The sequence below is a fragment of the Talpa europaea genome (genome assembly GCF_964194135.1).
Source record: "Talpa europaea genome assembly, chromosome: 8".
In the NCBI taxonomy this organism is placed as follows: domain Eukaryota; kingdom Metazoa; phylum Chordata; class Mammalia; order Eulipotyphla; family Talpidae; genus Talpa; species Talpa europaea.
Genome location: NC_140075.1, coordinates 44,409,126 through 44,430,354, shown reverse-complemented (window position 1 = coordinate 44,430,354; position 21,229 = coordinate 44,409,126). Strand labels below are relative to the sequence as shown.

The following is a 21,229-nucleotide window of genomic DNA, read 5'->3' as shown; positions in this document are numbered from 1 at the left end:
ATCACATCACTGTTCATACATTACTTATTTAACTAAGCATTTAAATTATATCATAACTATCTGTTATAATTGCACAGCACAGCGTCATATATAAATGTGGAATGTTCTGAGACAGACTGGTAAATCTGAATTCCATCTTCCTTACATACTAATTGTGACTTGGAGCAAAGTAATCTTGATTACCTCAGTTCCTTATCTGTAAAATAAGGATGACAGTAATAATACTATCTTCATTTCACAGCATGCTGTAACCATTAAGTAAGTTAATATATGTAGCAGTTGGGAAAGTGCCTGGTACATAGTAAGTACACAATACAAGCTAGACATTATTATTATTAACAGAGATTTTATGTCCTACAAATTCTGAGAAGGCAGGCTATTTTCACAATTATATCCTCAGAACAATGGCTGTCACACACATAGCAGGTGCTCAATAAATGACAGATGGATAGGAGGCTTCAGCTGCTAAATCTTTAAAATGCTGCAGGGCTTTAGATATTACAAATTTTAAGTCAGCTTTTTATAGAATACCCAGTAACTAGCAGGAAGAAAGTTAATAAGGTACTGGCTTATCTAATTGGACTGAACAAGTAACCACAATTGATATTTAAAGAAACACAAAATTTCACACCAAATATTAAAATTCTATAGCATCTAAAGAGGTCAAAGTCAGTAGACTATTAAAAGCCACGAATCACCAGAAAGCTCCGGAGGTTCTGAAAATATGAATATAAATGAGTGATCACAACTCGCAATGTAAAATGAAAATAAGTAGAAATGACAAATGAAATTTGAAGGAGAAAAAGGTGTCCTTACTGTATTTCATTATTTACCCCTAGATAAATGGCCAAAATGAATGTCTAGATAAATAAGGTTATACTTTTAAAACAAACCTTTGAATGTGACTCTTTCTCAGTTAAATATACCTATGGAAAAAGACAAGCAGGTTGACTTAATCACAATAGTCTGTCATCTGACAGCAAGGACAGTCTACATAAGTTCACTATTCTATCACTAGTGATTAGTACATTAATATCACATAGTATGTGACTAATAAAATGGGTTAATTTAATGAATGAATGAACAATGAACAATGCACAGTGCTCTAATCAGGTCTCATGTAAAAAGGCGATTTAATATTCAATTTGTTAAGATTCTTTTATCCCTTAACAGGTCAGGTGCTAATATACAATGAATTTTCTTGAGAGTGAAATTGATTTTATCATCCTGATCCACAAATTCCTAAAGGGCAAGAATGTTTTATTTTTCTTTATGATCCAAAAAGAGACCAACACAAAAGTTTGCATGTAATTGAGTGCTTATGTTTTTTCTTGAAAGGATGAATAATCTGTCCAGGTAACTTTTCATTTATGAATACTAAGAAGTATTTTAGTCAAATTATTATGACCACAAAATGAAGAGCAAGTCTTGAGTAATCATGGGCAGAGCGAGAAGAAAAATTAGCATCTTTTAAAAGTGAATGGGTACTCAAAAAATATAGGGGACACATGAAATGCTGAATAAGGGCATGAAGTACTTTTGAAAATGATATTCTAGAGGATTACCTAAAAAAGTTCACACAGGTTCAGTTCTAAACTGAATTCATCCATATATAGCAACTTATCCAAATAACTGTTAATGCTGTCTATTTGATGCAATAACTGATGCCCGTGTGCTCTGGCCTACAGTTCACTGCGTATTGTGTTTACAAGCAGAAAGATTTCTGAATTGTATCTGTTTCAAGTTCATTCTCTATATGGATAAATGAAAACATCTCTAGGCTACACTGGAAAAATATATTAAAATAGATAATGTCAAAAATACATTACTGAATCCAAGTGTTACATAGGACAGGACTTGAGAGTACCAGACACCACTTAGTTCGCACTCATTTTGTCTGCAGTACAGATGAGTCGCTCACTAGTGTCTTGCTAAAGATGTGGAAGAGATTGGTGGAGGGAATAATACGAATGCCATATAATACCTCATGTCAATTCACTGGGGATCCATAACTAACACTATGGTACTAGTGAGGCAAAGCCTGGTTTCATTTTACAGATTAAAAAACTATTTTAATCCCATTAATTTGTGTTTTCTCCCTCTTTTCCTCATTTCCTATTAAAGCAACCTTAAGCCAGTTCCTTAGGAAAATGATTAGAAAGAGACATTCTCTTTGCTTGTGGGGACTGGTGAATGGATGAGGAGCAAACGCTGTGGTCAGCTTATCTAGCATCCAATACTTTGGAGCTGCAACTTGCTTCAGATGCTTCTTGTGACCACAAGTGATGGCTGCATTAGGCAATGGAAAGAGCTATGGCTATCATTTCACAATATACATTAATCAAAACTACTACGCTGGCAGCAACCCTTCTGCCCACCTGTGCCTATGCAGGTGTGTCTCTTCACCAACCTTCTCCTTTTGCAAAGCAGGGGCCTCTTTTCAACCCAAGCCGAAAACAATTTGAGACAGAGGTCTCACTTCTGAGATGAAGGAAAAAATTCAGGGAAGTCAAGGGACATGACTACGATCACTGTTAATAGCAAACAGTCAATCTTACTATATTAAAGAATAGATTTTGGGGGTTTAATTATAAAATATCAGTAGTCAATATTTGGGTACTTTTAGTAATAAGGAAAGTAACTGCATAATAGCAAATACGTTATCAAAATTCTGAGAATATTTTGAACAAACCAGTACTTTTAGTCTTATGCAAGCTAAGTTCACAATGTAGGCTCATTTCTCCTTTCATCAGATGCAGCAGCTCTGAAGGTTTCCAATAATGAAGCAAACCACTATCCTTAACAGATCCGTCTAGTTGAAAACTACATTTCCACTTACTATTTCAAACTGGATGAATTAAGATGGAGTAACAGAGATCAGATTAACTGTCACACTTGAAACGCAAGGTGTAAACATAATACATTAAACAACAGACTGAGACACTGAACATGGAAAATGTACGACAGTGACCCCTGAGAGAGAGGAAACAAAGTAAACCCTGTGATGGGAGTGGGGAAAGAAGGAAAGCCAGAGACCTAAATGTAGTAGTAAAAAAAGAAATAGAACAATTATTGATGAAATTCATATGGAATCACCATAAACCCCGAATAGCCAAAGCTCTCCAGGAAAAAAATAAAAAAAAAAGAAGGGAATGGAGGCATCACACTCCCAGACTTCAAACTATACCACAAAGCCATAATCATCAAAACTGCATGGTATTGGAGTAAGAACAGACACACAGACCAATGGAATCAAATAGAAAATCCAGAAATAAACCCACAGATTGATGGTCAATGAATCTTTGACAAAGGAGCAAAGACTATGCATTGGAGCAAAGAAAGTTTGTTCAATAAATGGTGCTGCAAAAACTGGGTCGCTACATGCAAAAGAATGAAGCTTGACCACTACCTCACACCATACACAAAAATCAACTCAAAATGGATTAAAGAACTAGACATAAGACCTGAAACCATAAAATATATAGAAGGAAATATAGGCGAAACACTACGTGATATGCACATCAAAGCCATCTTTACAGACACATCACCCAAAGCAGTGATAGTGAAGGCAAAGATAAACAGCTGGGACTACATCAAATTAAAGAGCTTCTGCACAGCAAAAGAGACAATAACAAAAACAAAGAGAAACCCCACCAACTGGGAGAACATTTTTGCACATAACACTAACGATAAAGGACTGATCACAAAAATCTGCAAAGAGCTGATGAGACTCAACAACAACAAAGAAAATAATCCAGTCAAAAAATGGGCAGAAGAGCTAAAAAGAAACTTCTCTGAAAAGGAAATGCAAATGGCCAACAGGCATATGAAAAAATGTTCAACATCACTTGTCATCAGGGAAATGCAAATCAAAACTACCATGAGATACCATCTTACACCAGTGAGAATGGCACATATTAAAAAAACTAGCAACAACAAATGTTGGCGAGGGTGTGGAGAAAAAGGAACTCTCCTGCACTGTTGGTGGGAGTGCAAACTGGTCCAACCACTGTGGAAAGCTGTGTGGAGATTTCTGGACCTACTAAACATAGAGCTTCCAATGATCCAGCAATTCCACTCCTAGGTATTTACCCAAAGGACACAGAAACATCAATTCCAAAGAGCACCTGCACCCCTATGCTTATAGCAGCACTATTTACAATAGCTAAGCTTTGGAAACAACCCAAATGCCCAAAATAGATGACTGGATCAAGAAGATGTGGTACATATACACCATGGAATATTACTCAGCGTTCAAAAAAGATAAACACATGCAATTTGCAGCAACATGGATGGCACTGGAAGGGATCATGCTCAGCGAAATAAGCCAGAAAGAAAAAGAAAAATACCGGATGGTCTCACTCATAGCAGGACTCTAGAAAACTTAAATAAGGGACCAGGAAAATGAATGTAAGAAAATGAAAATCAAAATCAACAAAAATCTATGAACCAGAGACACTCTATGGGGGATGGGGAGCGGGGAGGGGAGGGATTGGGGTAAAAATAAGGGGGTTGCAATTGTATGGGGAGTATAAAAATAAAATTTATTTTAAAAAATAATAAATATTAAGAAATAAAAAATAGAAAAATAAAAGTACATTGTCAATTAAAAATAAATAAATAAAATGAGGGGGAAAAAAGAACCTTATGTATTTATTACGGAGGTAATGTTGGTTTACATTGTTGTTTACATTTTAGAAGTGTAGGACTCCCCCCTCCACACACACACACACCTTTCAGGTGCTGTTATCATAGTGTACCCATCACCAAAGCATCCATAGTCCACCACCACAGTCCACTGTGTTCCTTCCCCTTATGATTGCCTCAGTTCTATAGTCAGTTTTCAAGACTCAGTTTTTTTAGTTTGACTTTATCAGACTCTTTGGTTTCGCTATATTCTACACATAAGTAACACACCTGGTACTTGTCATTCCTCTTCTGACTTATTTCACTTAGCATAATAGTCCCTTCTAGCTCCATCCATGTTGCAAAGGTTGAGAGTTCTAATTTTTACCACATCTTCCTGATCCATTCATCCATTGTTGGGCATTTAGAGTATATCTATAGCTTAGGTATTGCAAATAGTGTTGTACTATATGGGAGTACAGATTTCCCTATGATTTAGTGTTTTTGTATTCTAGGAGCAAAACTGATAGATCATTTGGAAGATTCATTTTTAATCTTTTGAGAAACATCTATACTTGTCTTCCATAGGGGCTGGACCACTTTACATGTCCACCAATGGTGTAACAGGGTTGCTTTTTCTCTACATCCTCACTAGCACTTGCTATTTCTGATCATTTTAATATGGGTCATTCTCAGAGGTGAGAGGTGGTATCTCATTGTGATTTTGATTTGTATTTCCCGGTAAGTGATGATGAATATTTTTTCATGTGCCTGTTGGCAATCTGTATATCTTCTTTGGAGAAATACCTACTTAGTTCTCCTATCTATTTATTGATTGGGTTATTTTCTTTCTGCAGAGGTATACGAATTCTCTGAGGATCTTTGATGTCAGTCCTATGTGAGATATATGGTGCACAAATATTCCATTCAGTGGGGTATGTTTTTGTTTGAGTTACAGTTTCTTTCACTGTGCAGAAGTAAAAGAACTTATATTTATTATAAATATTATATTACTTACATTCTAAATAAAGACTATTTCAGACACATGGAAGATGAAAGACTTCAACTGAGCAAGACCGACACAACAAATAATGTCAGAGTCCTTCAATCAAGAGGAAAATTATAGAAGATAGAAATATGGATCTATACAAAGCATGCCCTTTGACCAAAATGGAATTAAATATCAATACTAAAAATGTTTCCAGAGAGTCCCCAAATATTTCAAAAATCAAAACTTATACTTCTATAAACCCATGAGTCAAGGCAGAAATCAACAGGAAAATCATGAAGTATTTTCAACTGAATGAAATGAAAACACAGCAAAAATTATGGGATGCAGGTAATACTATGATCAGAGAAAAATTTATGGTGGTATATGCTTATTAGAAAAGGATGAAAGAGGAGACTCCCTGGTAGTGCAAAGGGTTAAGTCTTAGCACTATGAAGCTATTGGCAGACACTGCAGCATGAATTTGATTCCTGGCCAGGGAGTTAACCCACGTGGCGCAGCAGACCTCTCCTGTCCAGCCTGCTGCTCCCCTCAGCAGTGTCTATCAGTCAATCTACCTGTTGTGTTCCCCACTCCATCTCTGGTGAATCCCCTCACACGCACACCTCTGGCCTACACCTCAGCTCTTGTATGCATAAATAAATCTTTAAAGAAAAAAAACTTCCATGAAATAAATCTTTAAAAAAATGAAAGATTGGGCCTCCCCGGTGGCGCAGCGGTTGAGCACTGGGTTGTGAAGCTGCCCGCAGCCTCTGCAGCGCTGGTTCGATCCCCAGCTGCTCCCCGGCCACCAGAGGAGGGTCCCACATGGCGCGCAGACCTCGCCTGCCGCCCGCTGCTCCCCTCAGCAGTGTGCTTCGGTCCTTCTGCCTGCTCTGCTCCCAGCTCTGGCTCTGGTGAATTCTCTCACCCTCCCGTGCTTCTGACTGTACCCAGTGCTTATATAAATAAATAAACAAACAAACAAATAAATAAATAAATCTTTAAAAAAAAAAATGAAAGATTTATTAATAATCTCAACTTCCATCGTCAAATATTAGAAAAGAACAAATTAGGGCCTCCCCGGTGGCGCAGCGGTTGAGCGCTGGGTTGCGAAGCTGCCCGCAGCCTCTGCAGCGCCGGTTCGATCCCCGGCTGCTCCCCGGCCACCGGAGGAGGGTCCCACATGGCACGCAGACCTCTCCTGCCGCCCACTGCTCCCCTCAGCAGTGTACTTCGGTCCTTCTGCCTGCTCTGCTCCCCGCTCTGGCTCTGGTGAATTCTCTCACCCTCCCGCGCTTCTGACTGTACCCAGTGCTTGTATAAACAAACAAACAAACAAAAAAAAACAAACAAATAAATAAAATTAAAAAAAAAAAAGAAAAGAACAAATTAAACTCAAAGTAAAGGTAAGAGTAGAAATCAGATATATGGAAAACATTAAAAACAATTAGAAAAACCAGTGAAAACATAAATTACTTCTCTGAGAATGCCATTAAAATAGATAAGCCTCTTGGGCCTCCCCGTTGGCGCAGTGGTTGAGCGCTGGGCTGCGAAGCTGCCGCAGCCTCTGCAGCACTGGTTCAATCCCTGGCCACCAGTGAGGGTCCCACATGGCGGGCAGACCTCTCCTGCCAGGTCCACTGCTCCCCTCAGCAGTATATTTCATCAGTCTGCCTGTTCTGCTCCCTGCTCTGGCTCTGGTGAATTCTCTCACCCTCCCGCACTTCTGACTGTACCCAGTGCTTATATAAATAAATAAATCTTAAGAAAAATAAAATAAAATAGATAAACCTCTAACTAATCTGATCAGGAATAAAAGAAACAATTCACTGAATTAGAGATAGGGATTATAACTACAGACCCTATGTATACTGTATTAAGTACATTTTAAGATGGAATTCAATGATCTCTGTGTTCTGGTATTCATACTATTATACAATTCATTCTCTCTTGAGTGAGAGCTGACTTCAGTGAGTAAAATTTACGTGTGGCTTGTTCTAATCAACAGAATATGGTAGAAGTAATAGGAAGTCATTTCCATGATTAGTCTCCATACTACCTGTCTTCTATCTTGCTAGCACATTCCCTCATTGCTGACTTAAATGAAGTAAGCTGCCATGATGGAAAGGCCTAGCTGCTAAGATAACGAGTGCAGCTTCTGGCCAAAAGTCAATAGGAAACATCAGTTCTCAGCTCAACAACCCAAAAGGAACTGAATTCGTAACAAAAAGCATATGAGTTTGGAAGTAGATCCTTCCCCAATCAGTCTTTCAGAAAAGACCCCAGTTCTGGCCATAACCTTGCATACAGAAACCTGGAAACAAAAGATTAAGCTAAGCTGTAGCAAATATTCTAATTGCAGCAACTGGGAGAAAATAAATACATAGTTAACATAAGCCAAAAATCACCGAAAACTTTGTAGAAACTAATGAAGCTTGTTTTAAATGTTTAAATTTATATTTAAAACATTTAGAAAAGCAAAAAATAACTGAGACAGAATAACAATGTTAGAAAACTTACACTACCTCTTATCAATAGTTACTTTAAAGGACACTAATTAACATGGCATGGTATTGATATAAAGATAAAAATATAACAAAGGAACAGAATACTGACACACATACATGGCCCAATGATTTTCAATGAGATAATGAAGTTTATTTTTCTTTGAGGTTTTTTTTTTTTTTAAGATTTATTTATTTATACAAGAACCAGGGTACAGGCCAGATGAGCGAGGGTGAGAGGATTCACCAGAGACAGAGTGGGGAACAGAACAGGCAGAATGACGAAATACACTGCTGAGGGGAGCAGCGGGCAAGACAGGAGAGGTCTGCCGCACCATGTGGGATTCTCGCCAGCCAGCTGGGATAGAACCCACTCTGAAGAGGCTGCGGACAGCTTCACAGTGAAGCGTTCAACCGCCTGCACCACCAGGGAGGCCCCGATAATGAAGTTAAATGGAGAAAATGTATTATTCTCAACAAAAGTAGATAGCCTTTTACAAAATGAAAAAAAAATAACTTCAACACTTCACACTTGAAAAAATAACTTACAACGCATCATAGACCTAAATTAAGTTAAATGTATAAATTATTACTTTCTTTTTCTTGACACTTACTAACAAAGATAATTCCTAAGTAACCCAGAAGAATTCCATGGTCAGGAAAGTATGTTCTGTCCTTAAATATACATAATTTACAACAACCTACTACAAACTGAGAATTTTCACATAAACTGAGAAGTCTATTGATACATACATAAATTGTCCATGGAGTCATGTATCTGTATGCTGTTAATTAATATCCTATCAAACAGTTTGAGGAACTATGATCTACTCAAACTTTTTATTTTACATTCTAGGAATTAATGCCCAGAATATTTTAACTCAATTGAACAAGCTCATGTATCTCATAGGAGAAGTCTTCCGGCTTAAATCCTCTGTAATTCAAAACAGATTATCATTTTCACTGGTATACCCTGGAGTTTTCAAACCAAGTATTGTTTCTATTTCTGTGCTTCTGGTTTCCTGGGTTATTAGTATAACTTAGATGATTCTATAGTGTAATAATCTTTATGCCATGAAAACGAGCATTTAATGAACAGAATGTTTGAACATTTTTTGATTTTCTGCAATTAATTCCACCAGAAAACAGTAAAATCTTAATTCTTTATGGATTAAAGAAGTAGAAGCAAAGATGGGAAAAGTGGCATTTATGAGAACAGTCCACAAACACTAGTACAGAAATTGCAAGAGAAGACTCCAAGAAGGAAAGAAAGATACAGAAGAAAAGTGATCTAAGAGACTACAGGTAGGTTTTGTAGGAAATCAAAAATAGTATTCACAAGAGCAAAAACTCAGAAAAGTATAAACGAAGTGGTATCACCAATGTAGAGAAGATATCTGGTTCAAAACAGCTGATATTTTATTGCTGAATCACTAAAAAAATGTCCTATACTACATGCCAAAATTATGGTTTGTTCCATTAAAAAAAATTAATCTACTCATTTGCTAGCATAAAGATTTGCTCATCAGTTCAGTATGTTGAAGGAAAACATTGAAAGTTTGTTATTCTCAGATTAAAATGTTAGAATATGTGACAATAATGTATCACAAAAGTAAATAACAAATTAATCATGCTAAGTTTTTGGCATTCATAAATTCACTTGTGTCTCATAACTGTGTTGTGAGATAGACATCCTTTCAAACAGATCTAAGGAACTGAAGTCTTGCTTTTTTTTTTTAATTGATGTAACAATGGTTTGTAACACTGTATATGATTAGTAGGTTTGCCTTTTAAAATCTACATTCTCTATGAAGAATGCAGATTAACAAGAATCTATATGTTTATAAAAAACTAGGTTGCCCATTTAACCCCCCAATAATCTTCAAATCCAAAGAGCTCTAATGCAATAAACATTTCCTATAATTTTAATTTTATTTACATAATTTACTTTTCCTGATTTACAGAAACTCTTGCTGGGCATCAAAATTTTAACAGGTCCTGCTCATGGATCAGACAACTTAACATTATCAAAATGGTCATCCTACTAAAAGCAATTTACAGATTCAATGCAATTCCAATAAAAATCTCAATGGAATTCTTCAAAGAAACAGAATAAATACTGCTGAAATTCATATGGAATAACTAAAAACTCAAGGGCCTCCACGGTGGCGCAGCGGTTGAGCGCTGGGTTGCGAAGCTGCCTGCAGCCTCTGCAGCGCAGGTTCGATCCCCGGCTGCTCCCCGGCCACCGGAGGAGGGTCCCACATGACGTGCAGACCTCTCCTGCCACCCGCTGCTCCCCTCAGCAGTGTACTTCGGTCCTTCTGCCTGTTCTGCTTCCCACTCTGGCTCTGGTGAATTCTCTCACCCTCCCACGCTTCCGACTGTACCCAGTGCTTGTATAAATAAATAAATCTTTAAAAAAAAAAATAACGAAAAACTCAAATACCCAAAGCTCTCCTGACTAAAAAGGTAGAAGAATGGAGGTATTATACCTCCAGGCTTCAAACAATACAAGCCATAATAATAAAAACAGTATGGCACTGGAACAACAACAGACACACAGACCAATGGCACTGAATTGAAAGTAACGAAATAAAGTCACACATATATGCTTAACTAATCTACAACAAAGGAGCAAAGAATATATACACTGGAATAAGGAAAGTCTCTTCAATAAATGGTGCTGGGAAAACTAGATTGCTACATGTAGAAGATTAAATCTAGACTACTATCATACCATACATAACAACCAACTCAAAATGAATAAAAGACTTAAATGTAAGACGTGAAACCATAAAATAAACAGAAGCAAGCATAGGCACAAAACACTCCATCACATACACCTCAGAAACATCTTTGAGGATTCAGCTCCAGAAGCAAGGAAAACAAAGAAGATAAATAGCTGGGACTACATTAAACTAAAAAGTTTCTGTATAGCAAAAATGGACAGTAAAGAAACATGCCAGGGAATGGGAAAAATTATTTGCATACCACACAACTGATAAGAAACTGATATCAAAGACCTACAAAGAGATTAGATTACACAACTCAACAAAAACAAAGCAAATGATATGGCCAAAAAATGGGCAGAAGAGCTAAAAAGACACTCCTCCAAAGAAGAAATACAAATGGCCAACAGGCATAGGAAAATATGTTCAACATCACTTATTACCAAGGAAATGTAAATCAAAATCTTACACCAGTGAGAATGGCACATATTAAAAAAACTAGCAACAACAAATGTTGGCGAGGGTGTGGAGAAAAAGGAACTCTTCTGCACTGTTGGTGGGAGTGCAAACTGGTCCAACCACTGTGGAAAGCTGTGTGGAGATTTCTGGACCTACTAAACATAGAGCTTCCATATGACCCAGCAATTCCACTCCTAGGTATTTACCCAAAGGACACAGAAACATCAATTCCAAAGAACACCTGCACCCCTATGTTTATAGCAGCACTGTTTACAATAGCTAAGCTTTGGAAACAACCCAAATGCCCAAAAATAGATGACTGGATCAAGAAGATGTGGTACATATATACCATGGAATATTACTCAGCATTCAAAAAAGATAAACACATGCAATTTGCTGCAACATGGATGGCGCTGGAAGGGATCATGCTCAGCGAAATAAGCCAAAAAGAAAAAGAAAAATACCGGATGGTCTCACTCATAGCAGGAATCTAGAAAACTTAAATAAGGGACCAGGAAAATGAATAACTATAAGAAAGTGAAAATCAAAATCAACAAAAACTATGAACCAGAGACACTTTTAGGGGGGCGGGGGCGGAAGGGGAGGGATTGGGGTCAGAATGGGGGGCTGCAATTGTATGGGGAATATAACAATAAAATTTATTAAAAAAAAAAAAAAAAAAAAAACCACAACAAGATACCACCTCACACCAATGAGAAAGGCTCATATTTAAAAAAAAAAAAAAAAAAAAAACTGGAAACAAAGGCTGGTGAGGATGTGTGGAAAAACGAACCCTCTTACACTGGGGGGAATTCAAACTAGGCTGGCCACTATGGAAAATTGTGTGGAGAACCCTCAAAACTCTAAAAATGGATTAACCATATGACCCAGAGATTCCACAGCTAGGAATCTACCCAAAAGACACAAAAAAACACTAATTCAAGAGGAAACCTACACTCCTATGTTTATTGGAGAGCTATTTATAATAGCCAAGATATGGAAACAGCCTAAATGCCTCAAAACAGATGAATGGTCAAGATGTCATATACATACACAATGGAATACCACTCAGCGATTAAAAAAGATGAACTCATGCCATTTATAGCAGCATGTATAGAAGTGGAAGGGATTATGCTAAGTGAAGTAAGTCAAGAAGGAAAAGGAAATATATAGATTTTTTTCATTTATAGGTGGGAATAGAGAAAAACCGAACACAGGGTCAGGAAAAAAGACAAAATTTGCAAGCTGACCATATACTTGAGGCAAACAGCAAGGAAGGGGGAAGGAGAGGGGTGAAAATAGGGGAGGGACGAGCACATGGGACTGTGGTGATGGAAGATCTATGGAGACTATATCTGAAGGGATTACAATGATATAAGAAAATAGAAATAAAATAAAATAAAACCACTTACAATAAAACAACAACAACCAAAAAAAAACTGTAACAGGTTCCTCATCTTGTTCAGGGTATCTGCCTATAAAAGGAGCTTCCAAGACTTATAAAGTTATATCTGGATCTATAACTTTTCATGAGACTGAACATAAAAAGAGAACACTTAGAGATTAGCTTTAAAATTCCATTTATAATGCTAAATGCTTTATAAAACTTTTTCTAATTCTCACAAACTTCTTACGAGGTAAGTCCCTTTGCAGATGATAAATCTGAGACTCAAAAATTAAGTATCTTATCTTTTCCAAGTTCAAATATAGTAATGAAACCAGGAAGCAAACTTACCTGATTCATTATAATATATATTTTCATGCATAAAACATAAACAGTATTTTTATAAGAGTAATAGTACCATCATATTGTAACTTGCAGAGTATTTGTCGTGAAAGTCCTAGACAAGTAGGTAGAACTGTTTTAAAGTTGTTTTTTTTATATTTTGGCAAGTGTGTTATGGGTAGAAAAGGACAGTAATTTTGAATCACACTGCCTAGTTACTAATCATGCATATAATCTAGTAAATTATCTACCTTCCCTGAACCTCAATTTCCTCGCTTCTGAAATGGACAGGATTTTTTTTTTAATGATTTTTCATGAGCAGGTATGAAGGTATAAGCAGGTTTGCAAACTGTTGTGACAAATGCTAGTTATGATTAATATTAATAAAAACAGGCTTTGGGCCTAAAAATATATTCAGTCAGAATCTACCCTCCATTTTATTCTCATGAATAAGCAATATGTAAGTTATAGAAAATAATAAAGAAGCTGTCGGAAAGGACAACCTCAGTAAGTAGAAAAAGGGACATAAAATTCAAAGATTAATATGTTTTGACTTTTGCTTGTTAACTTTCAAGACTGAAAAATGAGATTTTTAAGGAGAGAATTGTAAAAGTCAATCCTGATAAAGATGCTATTTTCATGGACAAACTTTAGAGAAACTCTGTGAGGCGAGAACCTGACATAAAGACTCTCCAACCACAGAGCATCTCAACAGGCTTTATTGCAAGAATAATGGTCAGACTGAAAAAACAGAAGGTTTGAATAGATAAAAATAGAAAAATGGACAATCAAAAAATTATGTAATTTCTTTCATTTTAAATATCTGCTGGAAGAGATTTTAAAAAGCTTGTATTTCATAAACCCATCTTTTTCTTATCCAAAAATATTAGGATTAAAATTTTAAGTAATTGATCTTTTGAATACAACCAAGAGTTACGTTCTTTCTTATGAAAGAAAGAATAAAGCCCTTATGAGTTTATTTTAACCTAACTTCAAAATGAACCCTTTTCTCATCCATAGTTTTCTTCACATTCAAAACATTCAGAAGGAGCAGTTACATAACAAAACAGAGATTAATGGGAACATAGACGCAATATATAGAAAACACTTACTTTAATTCTCTGTCCCTCCTGTCTTGCTTTGCTATTTAACTGCTTCATCTCGTGTTTTGTACCTGAGATCAAGAGGCATAAAATACTATTTCAAAATTTGTGGGTCCTTTCTAATTATTGCAATTTGAACCCCTAGTAGCAATAAAACCTACATGGTTTCCCCCTTCAAAAATAAAACCAATAGCAAATAATAATCTAGAGAAAACATCTATTGTAAAGAAGAGAAACTAACACTAAACTGTATACCCATCAATACTGACAAACGGGGACAATAAGTAAAATCTTTTTTATTCACACACTAGATTTTCCCATTTATAAGGGAATCTATCAAAGTCAGACAATCTGGTAGGTGCATAACACAATCACAGCTAACTTGTCAAAACTGAAATAAAACACATGGAATTTGATTCAGGAGTCATGGGGGGGGGGTGTTGAGGAGTGAATTTGTATGGTTTCAGTCACCAAACGGTACCAGTTTATTTTTTTGTGTATGAAATCTCTCCCCATTCCATTATTTTGCAATTTTGACCAGCATCATAATTCAAGTCGTATTTCATCACAAGAGGGTCTATGTAATAATATCTTATCAGATCATCTTATTTCCAGTCATTCACTTTGGATCCATCCTTCAAACCATAATAAAGTAATCCTTATAAAATTGTGTCATCCCCTACCTAAAAATCTATTAATTGGCTCTCCACTCTCCAAAAGGTACCTGCCTAATCACACTATCAATAAGGCTAATTACCATTTGCTGAATTTTGTGAGTTTGAGCCCCTGTACTTGTGATCCCATCTTTCGGCCCTCCGGAAGATTGTGTTTTTTAAACTTTATTCACAGAAATACTGTCAATTTTATAATATTCTACTCACATACTTCCTCTTCTATTAATTCTCTGGTAACCACCCAAAGTAACTGTTCCCTCTCCTGGAATCTTATGGTGGCCAATGAGATTAACTTGTTAATTACTTATTGCCCAATTCCACCTTCACTTTTACTATCTTAAAAGAGTTATAATAGAGTTTTATTTAACTCTTGGTAAATGACTTATATTTCTAACCATATTTCCTGAACTTGAAGGCAAACATTCATTCACTAATGATATTTCAGAAAGAGAGAATTTACAATTCTCAGCACCATAATATTTTAAGACTACAGTAAGAACATATTCCTTAAAAGCAAGCAGGCAATGTTATCTTTATTTACAAGGGTGACTCATGCTACTGTGCTCTGCTGGGAGAAGCAAAAAAACAAGTTCTCTCTACCGATCCATATTTCCAAGGCCTCTAGTATTAAATGGAAATGAACTATATACCAGGTTCTCCCAAAACACTGGTCAGTATAACCTTTCCTGGGGTCAGAATGACCTCTGTGCAGCTAGCATATGGAGAGAAATAAGGCTCCTGGGTATCTGATTTGCTATCCATCAACTACAGAGTGGCTCTTAACCAAGCTTTTCCACATCAATGAAAAGATACCTACTAAGGATGGAACACTGAAATTAAAGATCCCTTTAGCCACATCTGGCAGAAATGGTCTATAAATTGCTAATCTCATTCAGATAATTTGATGTATTACTTAAAATTTCCATAGAATCTGAAAGTTATATGCTTACTCTAACTGATTTATTATTTTTGTTTCTCTTATCCCAAGTACCTACTTTATAGCATTTTTAAAAATAACTCTCAGGTTAGATCAAGTCCTCAATCCTTGTAGCTTCATATTTTCATTTTCTATCTAGCCTGGAATATCAGGCTGCTGATAGACGGTGCTGATTGATATCCATGCACATTTCTAAAGACTGGTTTAAAAAATAATACTGCTTAAGGCTTTTAAAAAAAAACTGAACTTCCACATCCCTTCATTGAGATAGGTAGTAGAAGTCATAGCATCTATTAATATGAAAGATCTCAAAAAACATACCTATTTAACTTTTAATGAAGTTGCTTAAAATTATTTTATGCTGAGTCATATATAGCAGGTAAGGCCAATGTATTTTGTATCAATAGCAACACATCTCCACTGAACATGAATAACTATCATACTCTCTCATTTCAAAAATTATGATATTTCAAAAACATGAGGAATGAAAGAGAAACACCAACATGATTGTTTCACTATGCAAACCATACTATAAGGAAAAGGAAAAACCATTGTGGAAATTTATCAATTAGAAAAAATAAGCACTCAAACTCTACTCAATACTGCTGCTTTTCCAAAAATAACGAATACAAATGCTAGTGATTAAAATGTCAACTCCTAGTCACTGCTGGTGCCTACAAATATAATTACTTTAGTGGTTATCTACCAGTGAAGTCATTTACATTTTAAATGAAGGAAGGAAACACACTGTAACTTAGAAAAGAATATCAACAAGAGAGGTCTATTCTCTTCTATGAGCCCCATCACAAGCCCTAGTGCAGGTGCAAACTCCACTGGTAGTTCAGCACTTTTGAGTTTGGCCTAGAAAGGAAAACCAAGATGATGTTTCCTTGGAATGAACTAAAACAATCAGGCAATATTTCAAAAAAAAAGAATTTATAGATCAGGAAATACAACCATAAAAATGCACAGAGTATTACTAAATATTTGGGGAAAAATAATCATAGTGGTAACAACAGTAACAATGACTTTTACTTATCAATTAATAAAATTAAATACTCCATATCATTACATTTTAATCATTTCCAAAACCCTATAATTATGTATAAAATCATAATTTTAGAGATGAAAAATCTCAAACACATATAGGTAGATAAATTGTTCAAGGTCAAAGAGTACAACTCTCCAAGCATTGTGATCATAAATAAAACACTTTGCTAAACAGTGCCATCAATCAAAACAATAAATAACTTGTCAGCACAGAAGACAGGAAGGTCTATTACCATTAATACCATTACTGTCTGCTTCAAGCTTTGCCATCTTAAATGAACTAACTTCCTTCCCTCGATCTCCAAACCCAATTAATCTAATAAGTCTAAAGATCCTTCCCCAATTTGATTATATTCAGCAAACATGTAAACAGCATCCATTATGCATAAAGAACTGTACTACACAAATTAAAACTTATTTTTTAAAGATTTATTTATTTATTTATTTATACAAGCACTGGGTACAGTCAGAAGCGCGGGAGGGTGAGAGAATTCACCAGAGCCAGAGCGGGGAGCAGAACAGGCAGACTGATGAAGTACACTGCTGAGGGGAGCAGAGGGCATGGCAGGAGAGGTCTGAGTGCCAGGTGGGACCCTCGCCGGTGGCCAGGGATCGAACCAGCGCTGCAGTGGCTACAGGCAGCTTCGCAGCCCAGCGCACAACCACTGTGCCACCGGGGAGGCCCCACAGATGAAAACTTTTATACTGAAATTTGTCAGATGAAGACTTCTGCTTTCTCAAAAAGAAACAGACAATAGAAGGGGAAAGGAAATCAATTTTACTCATGTCCTTCACAAACCTATAAGAAATAAAAGCATACTAAGCATGACTGGACCAAAAAATAACTCTTATTCATAACATTTAAAATGCAGCACATTTACAAAAATATTCATTCACTAGCATTTGTTCACTGTTACATATAGAACTAGTTAATGAATTCTGACATACATGCAATTAAAGTCAACACTTACATAGTACACACTACATACCAGGCACTGATGTAAGCACTATATGCATATGACTTCATTTAATTCTCACAACAAAATCATGAAGCACTACTTTTATGACCATTTCATAGATAAGTAAACATCGACTTTAAGTGACTTTTCCAGAATCACAATGGTAGTAAGTAGCAGAGATAGGATTCATACCCAGTCAATCTAACTCTAGAGTTTATGCTCTTAACCACTGCCTTTTAAAAAGAAAATAAGGAAGGCCTCCCCAGTGGTGCTGCAGTTGAGGGCTGGGTTGTGAAGCTGCCCGCAGTCTTTACAGCACTGGTTCAATCCCCGGCTGCTCTCCACCCACCAGAGGAGGGTCCCACATGGCACGCAGACCTCTCCTGCCGCCCGCTGCTCCCCTCAGCAGTGAACTTCGGTCCTCCTGCCTGCTCTGCTCCCCGCTCTGGCTCTGGTGAATTCTCTCACCCTCCCACGCTTCTGACTGTCTGTACCCAGTGCATCTATAAATAAATAAATAAATCTTTAAAAAAAAGAAAGAAAAGAAAAAGAAAATAAGGGGCCTCCGCTAGTGACGTGGGCAGTTGAGTGCAGCACTGTGAAGCTGTCTGTAGCCTCTGCAGCACACAGATTCAATCCTGGCCGGCCCAGCAAGAATCCCACATGGTGCAGCAGACCTCTCCTGTCTGGCCCACTGCTCCCCTCGGCAGTGTACTTCAGTCAGTCTGCCTGTTCTGTTCCCCACTTTGTCTCTGGTGAACCCTCTCATCCTCCCGTGCATCTGGCCTGTACCTTGGTTCTTGTATGCATGAATAAATAAATCTTTTTAAAAAAAAAAAAGAAAAAGAAAAAGAAAAAATTTTGAAACTACAGTAAGTCACTAATACTGTCGTAAGTAAGAAAAATTATTTATTATGCCAAGTATAATGTCAAATACAGAAAACATTTGTTTAAAGAATTTAAAATAAGCAAAAAAGGGAACAAACTCATTAGATTTTAATTACTCTTTTTAGTATCTAGAGCTTTAACCTTGACCATCACTTTCACTTATTTCTGAAAATATAAGTACTATCAACATCACAATGATCCTATTCTCTTCAAGTCTGCTTGTATTTTGCACAGGAGGGCAATAGGTGAAGAGTGCAAAAATCAGGACTTAACAAAGACAATGAGGTCCAAGAGTACAAAATATAATGCTGGGTTACTCCTTTCTGAGCATTCCAAACATGTTCTGTCTTACCACCACATTTCCTAATGGTAGGAATGGAAGACTATAATTTCTTCTATAACCACTATTAGGTATGGTGTTTATTTCTATGCCTGCCTAACAAAAATCATACACCAAATGATTTGGTGTGGGCAGTTCTGACAACTAGAAACTCAACCAATCACCTTTACACAAGGAAGCTACTTTTTTCTGGTTGATATGGAAAAACAGAGCAGACACACTATAGGAGCTTTTCTGGAGATATTATTCCTACTTCTGAGTGAATAGGTAAAAATACTAACACAAGTGGCCTCTTAGCTACACAAGTTATTAGAGCAGAATTACTAGAAGTAGACTTCAAGTCATTGACCTATTAGATAAACAGTGTATCTGGAAAAACACCTCTTCAAAAGTTAAATATTAAGTTCAGGCTACAGAAGTTTGTGTAGCTAATTCTGTACAGTTAATTGTACACTAAAAAAAAAGAGTATTCATAGACTTCAAGGGCCAAATACAGTTTTACAATATTACAGAAAATTTCCTCTTAGAGTTTTGTGAAGAAATGAGGAAAAATGAGAACAGTTCAGTTGAATCCATGTAAATTAAAAATGTGTTTTATAACTTCACCAAACTACTAATTTTTCAGTTTTAAAAATATTTTATTGTGGCCGACCATTTATAAACATTATGAAAATATTTTCATCAGTGATGGAAAGTCATTTTTAGATGATTTACTTTTTGAAATGTACTGAATATTATTAAATATGATGTCTAAACAAATTTCATTCATAAAACTGCTACAAGAATATCTAATTTTATTAAAGTTCAAACTGACGTTAATTTTACTAACAATGTGCCAAAGCTGGTTTTTACACAACATCAATATTCATTTCTGAATTTATAAAACACATACTAAAATAGGAGAATGAAGTACTTTGGTCCACTGAGATTCTTATTAACAAAATTACATCTACCTATATTTAGCAACAAGAAAAAGAGAGCTAAGATGATCTACAGTGTTTAATGATAAAAGTCAAATTTTTTATTATCTTCCTATAAGAGTGCTGAGGGCAGCTTTAAATATTAAAATATGACCATAAATGTCTTTCCTGGGTGAGAAGAGTACAGGGAAGAAATAAATGGTTGGAAATTGCAAATGAAAAATAATTGCAAATAATCAATTTAACTTTTTACTGTACACAACATACCTTAAAAAAATAAAGGGTAAAAACTGGCATTTTACACTTGACCTATGGATTAAATAGCAAAAAAAAATCAAGAAGTCCAAGAAAAGCTTTGAAGTCCATTCTTGGAGGTAAACCTAATTTCAGGACCATGAAATATGTAAATATTTGGATACATTATTATGTTCTTTTTGCCTAAACTCCTATTTAATACTCAAGTAGAAAAAAACTGAAAGTGTGAAAGGGAAGTAAACATAAAATACAAAGGCACCATTTAATGCAAAATGAGAAATAACATGTTATCACAGAATAACTCAAGTTTCTAAAAGAAAATAACCAAGTATTAATAAGCAGTATTTTGTTCTCCACTATGTAAAACTTCAGCCTCCAAAATCTAAACAGGAAATCTTCTTTCCTATTCTCATTATTGTTAAATGAATCCAAAATTTTGAAAGGTAGAAGGAAATTTGGACATCAATCAGTTTATCTATCTCCAAGAAAAAAATGAACATTCAAGATTAAATGGAAAATTCATAATAGAGTGGATGATAAATCCAATTCTTGTGATACCCAAGACAGTGCCATTTTAACTATAATGCAGTTCTCTCAGCACTTATCCCCAAAAGGAAACTCTGAAATTCATGTTAACTGTCTCTATCTAAATATTTTTGGATTTCATGTGACAGCTCCAGTTCTTCCCAAAGCATTTAAAATAACTTAACCATGGGCCACAGTCAAGTGTAACAGCAAAATCACATACTTAGGTAAATTTAATATAGTATTTTTCAATGTACAGCAGTGTAACCTGAAGCCATATATTGTTTTCCTCCCACGTAAGACAACTTGCTTCTAGTGTTAAGTACCCCTACATTTTAGACCACTTTATCTTCTCTTCGTTAATTCTGTGAGAAATAAATAGTTCATCATTAATTCAAAGTATGTTCTTTTGGAAATGGTTATCTCGTAACCATATACCAATTTATTAAGTAATCTGGGAACACAGCCTTTAATTTTATTGTCAATTCTTTGGTCCAATTTTCACTCGGTCTCATTTTATAATGTTTTTGGTTTTGTTTT

The 21,229-nt window shown here is 35.9% G+C and overlaps 1 protein-coding gene across 7 annotated transcripts in view; it reads right to left on the bottom strand.

Annotated features, from left to right (window-relative positions):
* The window catches only part of TCF12 (transcription factor 12), a gene marked incomplete at both ends in the record, with an annotated part of 325,036 nt that overhangs the window by 191,507 nt on the left and 112,300 nt on the right, over positions 1–21,229 (bottom strand). For 2 of the 7 annotated variants that reach the window (XM_084240809.1, XM_084240810.1), the window contains one exon: positions 14,151–14,198. The exons of the other annotated variants lie outside the window; for them this stretch is intronic. In XM_084240809.1, the coding sequence (XP_084096935.1) occupies positions 14,151–14,198 (48 nt within the window). Of the gene's footprint in view, positions 1–14,150; positions 14,199–21,229 lie in introns of those variants that run through there. 7 annotated transcript variants of the gene reach the window in all.